Raw genomic sequence first — 8,924 nt, 5'->3', positions numbered from 1 at the left:
CTCGCCGTCCCCCGCCACGCCGGTCCCCCACTCACTGCCCCACCGCGCCATTCTGACTCTTGCCGTCCTGTGCTCCCGCCCGACACCCGACGCCAGACGTGCCGTCCTGCCCCCCACGCGTCGGCCGGCCACCCATCTCCTGTCCACCGACGACCGACATCCGAATCGCCGCTACCTGCTGCGCCGGCCGACCGCCGTGGCGCTGCCTCTCCCTGCCCAATAGCCGCCCCCATCACGCCGGCTGCCGTGCCGGCGGTCTGTTACCTCTCCGACCGACGGCCAACCCCCGACGCGCCACTCCCTGCCACATTGACTGCCCGACAGCCGCCACCCATGGCTTCGGCCTCTCCCCACGTAAGCTCCGATGGTGACGAACCAAAGTGAGTTGTGCATCTCTAGTCCCATTCTCTCTGCTCCATAGACGCTAGAGATCTGGTTCTTCTCCATCGAGTTTTTCATCTTCCATGGCTGTGTCGTTGACTTGTTAACCCATGTCCGGCGGTCCATGCGAAGGAATGCCGGCATGGAATTGGACCGATAGGATTGTCAACCATACTTGATCCTCAGTTTAAGGCAGATTACCTCCTTGGATTCATTGAATACATTACTAGTCAATCAAGTGAAGAGTGTCTAAAGAAACTTGATGATGTTAAAAACAATTTGTATGATCTCATGAAGGAGTATGAAATGGAGGAGGATGAAGATAACATTGAATCTTCACCTCCTTCACTTGCTAATTTAGGTTTTTTGTCTTCAATCAGTGCTCGTGTTGCTAGAAGGAGGCCACCAGCAATAAGATTCAAATCTGAGTTAGATATGTATTTAGAGGATGAATTGGTCTCAATTAATATGGAGAACATTAAGATTCTTGATTGGTGAAAGGTAGCTGGGACACAATATCCTACGCTGAGAAAAGTATCACGATATATATTTGCCATTCCAGTTAGTACAGTTGCATCAGAGGCCGCATTTAGCACTAGTGGGCGGGTACTTAGTGAACATTGTAGTCGATTGACTTTAGATATCTTGGAGGCCTTAATGTGTTCCTAAAATTGGCTAAAAACAAGTACAATGGTCTATGTTCTACCATTCATAAATCTTGTGTTCATTGATACTTTGCAATGTCATGGCTGCATACTAATGATTACAACTATTTTTATAGATGCTGATAATGAATAACCTGCAAGCTTTTGGAGTTGCCTCCAAGAGATCCAAGATAAGATGGAGTTATTGCATTGTACTCACTACTCCCCTCATTTGCTTGCTATCAAATAATTGACTAATACCCATTTATTTTACTTGTTCTTGTATTTAGGGACTTGAATTGGTTTGAACTTTGAATCATGAAGAGTTGAAAGACAGTGGTCACAATGCCTTCTAAGCTACCTCATTTAGCACGTAGTACTTTAATATTTGGGCCATTAAGTTGTTGTCTTATTGATGTTGTAAACTTTTGGCTGGTTGAGATACTTTTGGATATTTTGCTCAAAGATTGATGTACTTGACAAAGTGACAAGTGACAACCCATATGCATGCATGATGCTTATGTTGCTGTATGCCTATTTGTTGTTGTATGCTACTAAATTAGTTGTTGCTGCCCAGAGGCAGAGATACACTTATGTTGCTGCATGCAATATGCTTATTTGTTGGGTTGCTTGGTTGGAGATTGCATTATTTTGGAATTTGGATATATATTGATATGATGCTTGCTGGTTTGTTCAGTGGATTGGATATATATTGATATGACATACTGTTTATTAGTGATTATATGGCCTATAGTTTATTCAATGATTAGATATATATTGATGTACAATTGATCTGTGTTCTTTTGCTTTTTATATGATTTGGAGATATATTTGTTGATTAAACGGGGGTGAGGAAAACCACGGTGAAAAAATCCCCACAGTGATCGGGGATGGGTTCAATATAAACCCCGTGGTGTTTCGCGGGGACGGAGAAAATTTATCACCGCGGGGACGGGGACACGGTGTTGATCCCCGACGGTGAATTCCCTATTGCCATCTCTACTAGGGATGTGTTTGGTTCCAGGATTAGGATGGGTTGGAACAGAGACAACCCATTCCTGACCCTCTTTGGTTGGTGGATGGGTGGGATGAGTTGGATCCTAGGGAGGAATATTTCTCTCAGATCTGGATCCAACTCCTCCCACCAAACTGGCTGAACCGATCCATCCCAAGACGATTATGACGCATAGAGGGGGTGTCCATTTTATTTATTAAATTTATTTAAAATATATTACTTGTATAAATATACATTTAATTACTTTAGGTTATTCGTATATTCATCCTAATATTCAATATTTTATTTTGGATATGGGAGGTAACCTCCATCCAATCTCATCCCTTTAACCAAAAAAAAACCATGCTTAACCCATCCTATCTCATCGCTCCCACCAAACAAAAAAAACATGGTCCAACCCATCTCTCCAACCAAATAGAAAAATAAGACCAATTTATCCTATAATCCAATAATGGATACATCCAATCCACCTCGTCCATAAACCAAACACATCCTAGAAAGCCTTATATATAATATGGAACGAAGGTAGTACATTCAATGTCATTACATCAAAATAATCTAAATTGACACGTCTTCCTATATGTATATCTGGCAAATATATATTTACAAGGTCATATCAAGCCTGTAAAACTCATCATATTATCACCCCTATTTTTCCGCTTCTGTTTATATTTATAAGCCAAAATTAAAATTTTCAACCTTAAATTTGGAGTTGATTTTGACATTTTTTACCGAAGTTTATTTTACGGTCTTTGTTTTTAGATCGCTAAGAATATGTATATAAAAGTTTTATTTATGAACTATTTTTATTTGCAAATATGCATGCAAATAATCACTTCCTATGATAATACTTTTGGACACAATTATGTGCATATCATTTACGTTCGGTTTTAAGATCAGATCAATCCTCTAAATTTATGATATTTGACACAATTTCTACGCATACTGTTATGATCTTGGTTTTAAGATCAAATCAAAGCTCTAAAACTTATGATATTTGACACAATTTTTTCTATGCATACCATTCTTGGTTTTCATATCAAATCAAACCTGTAAAACATGATATCTGACACAACTTATACACAAAATTTTTCTCGAAACATTGACCGACGAAAAATGCTTATTTGCAGAGTGCTAAATAAAATAATAATAACATATATTATTGAATCTATACATTCTATATGGTTAAAGCCCATTAACTATATATATAATATAGCTCAACATGCAAACATGCCACATCATCATTACTAGCAATTATTTTATATCTTAAATCTCATGCAAGCATACTGCATAGAAGAATTTTTACCTACGTAAATATTGCAACAATATACAATATGTTGCAATATACTACAATATTGCTATGGTTTTTAATTTTTGTGGTAAAAAGTATTCTTTTATTGCCATCATGTATTATTGGTGCAGTATTTAGATGTTTGTTGCAATAGAAAGGGTTCTTGCAACGTGATAAAATCCACACATCTAAGCATGTCAAATCGTCATCTTTATCATTTTCACAGTATTTTAATATAAATATTTTCATGATTTAATAATATTTAACATGTATTCATTCATATATCCATAGGACTTGAGTGATAGGACACTCCAATCCAGTATATTTTCAGATTCATATGTTTTAAGAATCACTAGAGGGAAGGCGCGCGTTGCGCGCGGAACCTGTGGTGCTATTGGGTTTGACAACACACGTCTCTTGGCACCTTAGTTTTTTGAAAAAAATACTTTATTTTTTTAACATATCGATCCTTCGCATAGTAATTAAGACATATTTGCCTTCATGTTTTTTATACGACGTTGTTAACTTTTGGATCTATATTTGACTATTGGTGTTATTTATTTTTTTAAAAAATACAAAATTACAAGTCATATGTAAAGTTCCTATCGTAATAAATTAAATTATAACAAAATAATTAATAATTATATACTTTTTAATAAGATAAATAACTAAATGTAAATATAAAAGTTAAACAGTGTCATATAAAAAATACGAAGGATAAATAGAGAAGGCTCTATGTTAATGTACCATTTATTTATGGGTATACTTATGTATAGAAAGGGAGGAAGAAAGACAGCGTATTCAGGCATGCAAACAAAGGCATTGCATGCAGACAAGGCCCCTCTGTCCTTGCTGCTGCTCATGGCAGGCAAGCAGCAGGTCGGTCAGGACGATGCCGTGCGCGGAGGCAAGCATAGACTGCATAGTTCGCTCGGCTGATTGCACGGGACGACGCGGAGCCAAGGAGACGACGTGTCGACACGGGCGGATGCAAAACGCTGGGAGGGCTCCAATTCCTGTAGGTTATGTAAAAAAGTACACAGTTACGCACATGCATGGAGGAATACTTCATGTATAAGAGCAAGAGGAATCTCGACATATCCAACTAAAGTGGTTCCATCTTTGCTGCAAGCATTAAGAAGTATTCTTAGTCTTGACTGCACTGCATGAGTGCCCTAAATTTATATTCTTGTTTTTCTAATCCACTCTTGATGGTCATGTAAAAAGGTACACAGTTACGCACATGCACTGCATAGTGCCGTGCATGACGTTCTCCATTATGGTTTTTAGTCGATGCCGTTAACTTTCTTTTAGATTTACTGTTCGTCTTATTAAATTTTTTTTAATAAATATGTAAAATTACAAATCATGCTTAAATTAGTTTAGTAATAAATCAAATCATAATAAAATAATTAATAATTATATATAGTTTTTAATAAGACGAATGGTATATATCTAAAAGTTAATGGTGTCAATTAAAAAATTAAAAAATTGGAGGGAGTATATCATGTCGACTCTGTCGCGGTAAGAGAACGCTATGAATGAAGTTAATTAAGACCGTACGTACGTCTAATGCACGCAGCTAAATTCAGCCAGTGCTCTGCACATAATATAGCAGCGCTGGTACTGGTCCTAGATAAGTCCTGTAATTACCACTTTCACTCCCGTAATCAATGATTATTTAAGCTCTCTATATATATTATCTACCTTTTTTGGCAAATTAATGAGTTACTTAGCTCGAGGGAGCTAGGCTGAAGGTAATGTGATAAAAAAGATGCATATTGATTATTGAATGTTGGTGTCCATCTTGGTATAGTATAACACCACTTGCAAAAGCTCAAATATTTAGTGCCTGGAAATATTACTATATGCATGTAGTTGATGGAGCAGCCAGAAGTAATATCTCCATTATCTAAAAGAATGTAAAGAATCACACACATAGAGCTATTTGATTGGTCGAATGCAATACTACCGAAATGATGCATGATAGCAAATATTATTTGGTTGGTAGAGTAAGGTACCTTTATTAATTTTTCTCTTTTATCGATCTTAGCTTTCTTCCCATCGTTTTTATATGAGGCCGGCCGCGTTCCGCTCCACCACTCCTAACCTCAAATTCACTCGTTTTTCAGCTACACGCTTTTTAAACTGTTAAACGGTGTGCATTTTTTTAAAAAAATTATAGGAGCGTTACTTTAAAAAAATTATATTAATCTACTTTACATTTTTTAATTAATAATCAATTAATTATATACTAATCTATCACTACATTTTTCGTATCAGATAACTAACCCTCACGCTGCGCCTTACCATGTGTTCTTTTTATGTGCCTTCTTGCAAGTTGCAATCTTTCCTCGCCTTACATTATGAGAATCTACATGCTTGCTTACACAAATGATTACCTCCTTGATCCTATCTGAAAGTTCATTCACTGTCCGACTGTCAATTTTGAATAACTTTACAAAGCTTCTCCTGCACACAAAAGATATGCCTTTCTTACTCTTCTTCTTCTTCTTTAATTCTGATCCTAGGAACCAAAGAACTGCGGGCATGCCTTTCTTGAAGCTTTCTTTCCTTGCAGTTGCTCATGATTCCAACCATCTCTATCCACTTTGCTGAACTTTATAAATGCGTTCATGTCAATATATATAGTTCATAGCGCAAAAGGAGTTCACTGTTATATATTCATGAATCAAATTAAGCATCTCGATTTTTTTTGTGTGGTGGGGATCTGTTTACATTATTATAAGAATGCTAAAAAAAATTGCATTTCACTTTTACCTGGATGACGAATGTTCCTATGAATTCCTCTCTAGTGCCCTTTTTTGTTTGGGAGGAATTACTACGTACAACCTCCGTTTTAAAATAAGTCAAATTTACAGTTTATATAGAATGTTTAACTCTTGGTCTTATTTTAAAAAAATGATTAATATTTTTATTGTTATTACATGATAAAACATGAATAGTATGTTTTTTTAATTTTTTTAATTTTTCAAATAAGACAGTGGTCAAACGCTCGACACAGAAAAGCTATTTTTTTTTAGGACGAAGTAGTAATGCTTAATGCAATTGTTGACCCAACCGAACTATATAGTCAGGCTGTGTCAATAACGGTAGCTTTCGATAAAGCCTTTGATTTGAGTGACACAGCTGAATCATTAGAACTTATCACCAAGAAATTGCACAAAAGGGGGAGATTCCATTTCAATGGCTATATATATGTGTTGGATCATGGACATAATGAATGCAGGATGGTAGTGCATCATTGGGAGTGTTAGGGGTGGAAGTAGGAACCGAATTGTTTTACTCAAGGGAGAGGACAACATCAAATTTGCCGAATTCACAAATATATGGATCAGCAAGGTATGTTGTATTTGATATTTTTTTAGGAATAAGAATAATTAGCTCAAAATGATATTTTACTCTTCATCTTGGATATAGCGCTAGCTACAGGGAAAAATCCTACCCTAAAACGAATCCTGATTGTTTTGTTTGTTTTCCATCCCAATTAGAGTAGCTTGCTATAGGTCAATTCAAATTTACCTCGAAATTTATTTCATCGTTTCTGTTTGCATAATGAACAACGCCTGATTTTTGGTTAAAAAATAGGAGCATCTAAACTAAGTTAAACTACACATATTGCAGTCGCAGATGAAGCCATGAACCATTCCGTCGTCGTGGAAATGAGCTCACTGTCACTGGCACAACAATACTTCGAACGGCTTCGCATCATCAATGGCGGCTCGCCGGCGGGGCACGGACAAACGCACGCCGGCGAGCCGTCCGTCGTCATCGGCAGGGTCGTCGAGATGGCTCGCAACATGGACGAACACGAGTACGACCCGCACCACGTGTCCATCGGGCCGTACCACTACCGCAAGGGCTCGCCGCTTGCGAGGGAGGACCACAAGCTCCGGCACGTCGAGCAACTCCTCGCCGACGCTGCCGGCGGTGCCACGCCGGGGCCAGACGATTTCAAGAGATATCTGGCGGCTCTGCAGCTGCTGGATAGCCGCGTGAGGAGGTGCTACACCGGCGAGATCCCCGACATGACGGCCGAGGAGCTCGCCGGCATGATGCTGCTCGACGGATGCTACATACTCGTGCGGTTTGGCCACCTCGGTGAGTCGACGACGACGGCCAGCCGCGCGGAACATACTCCGGCGATCTCTGTCACCCCAGAAGAGGCGGCAGGGGCCATTGCGGCGCCCAACGGCACCATGGCAGGCGAAAACGGGTGCGTGTCGACGTCGGTCGCGTCGGAGACGGGGAGTCGCCGGCGCAGTGACAGGCAGATGGAGGACTTAGCCTTGGTACGTGACGTCTGGTTCCTGGAGGAGAACCAGGTACCCTTCCTCGTCTTGGACGAGATCCAGAGGTTGTCGACGGGCGGGAGCACGTCGGCGGCGACACGGATCGCGCCGTACGCCCGGGAGCTTCTACAGAGGAAGCTCTACTCGACAGCGCCTTCGCCGCGGCTGGAACCGCCGCCGGGAAACCTCCTACACCTCCTGCACATGCACATGACGTCCACGACGCCGCGCGCTGATGTCGGCCAGGATAACGGCTTCGCCGTGGGCCGGTGGCGCACGGTGACGGAGTACGCGACGGCCGGCGTGGAGTTCACGGCGAGGGACCTCGGGGCCGCATGCTGGCCGGGCAGCATCCTCGGCGTGGAGCAGTCTGGCGGCACGGTCTTGGTCCCCAAGCTCAACGCCGACGGCCAGACGCTGCGGCTGCTGCGCAACCTGATCGCGCTGGAGCAGCACAACGCGCACGAGGTCGGGAGCCGCGTGACGGCGTACTGCACGTTCCTGACGCAGGTGGCGTGCACCGGCGGCGACGTGGCGCGGCTCTCCAAGGCCGGGGTAGTGTCGCACAGCATGGGGAACGACGGCGAGCTCGCCGGCCACCTGGCCGACCTCTGCAAGGGCAACGTGTTCGACTTCGACGACCCACGGTGCAACTACCTGCTGTCGACGTGCCAGGCGCTAGAGAAGCGGTACAAGAGCCGGCCGCGGAGGTGGATGGCATGGCTGAAGCGGGAGCACTTCAGCAACCCGTGGGTCACGGTGGCGCTCGCCGCCGCGGCGATCACCCTGGCCTGTGGCGTCGTGCAAGCGGTCTTCTCTGTTCTCAGTTACAAAAATGGCAAAAATTGATTAGCCATCAGCCACCCGTGCTGTACGTACTACATATGTGTGTGTATAAATAAATAGTACATTGTTAGCACTACTGGATTATGTATCCTGAGAAAATTGCATACCCCTTTCCCACTCGAGTTTACTTCGGGCTGACACTTGTCCACACCATGTAATCACAGATGATGTAATGGGCTAGCCTCCCTACCAAAGAACAACACAAATTCGCGAGGGCATTTTGTGCCGGTTGTGCAGTACCTGTCACAAACAAACCCCAAATCGGGCTGCCAACTCGTGCAAGAAAACACCCGGCACAAGTATGTACTTTCCTATGAAAGAAATACCCAACACAGATAGACTACACATGTACCTGTGTCGGTTGTTGGTAAGGCCCGGCAGAAATGGACCTTCATTTGTGCCGGATTTTGTTTGGAAATGTTTATTTGTGCCGG

General features: G+C 42.0%; 1 protein-coding gene and 1 long non-coding RNA gene across 2 annotated transcripts; both read left to right on the top strand.

The window, feature by feature from the left end:
* The first annotated feature begins 313 nt into the window (after positions 1 to 313).
* LOC107304823 lies at positions 314 to 1,520 on the top strand. The gene is made up of 3 exons (XR_001550871.1): positions 314 to 380; positions 1,163 to 1,237; positions 1,316 to 1,520. It is a non-coding gene; the product is annotated as an uncharacterized LOC107304823 (long non-coding RNA).
* A 5,620-nt stretch (positions 1,521 to 7,140) lies between these two features.
* Positions 7,141 to 8,493, top strand: LOC102722239 (UPF0481 protein At3g47200-like). The gene has a single exon (XM_006660015.2). It carries the CDS (start codon positions 7,141 to 7,143, stop codon positions 8,491 to 8,493), a length of 1,353 nt encoding a protein of 450 aa, XP_006660078.2.
* The last annotated feature ends 431 nt before the right edge of the window (positions 8,494 to 8,924 follow it).

Source organism: Oryza brachyantha, chromosome 8 (genome assembly GCF_000231095.2).
Source record: "Oryza brachyantha chromosome 8, ObraRS2, whole genome shotgun sequence".
NCBI classification, from domain to species: Eukaryota; Viridiplantae; Streptophyta; class Magnoliopsida; order Poales; family Poaceae; genus Oryza; species Oryza brachyantha.
The sequence above is the reverse complement of the archived record's forward strand: the minus strand, read 5'-3'. Positions and strand labels throughout refer to the sequence as shown.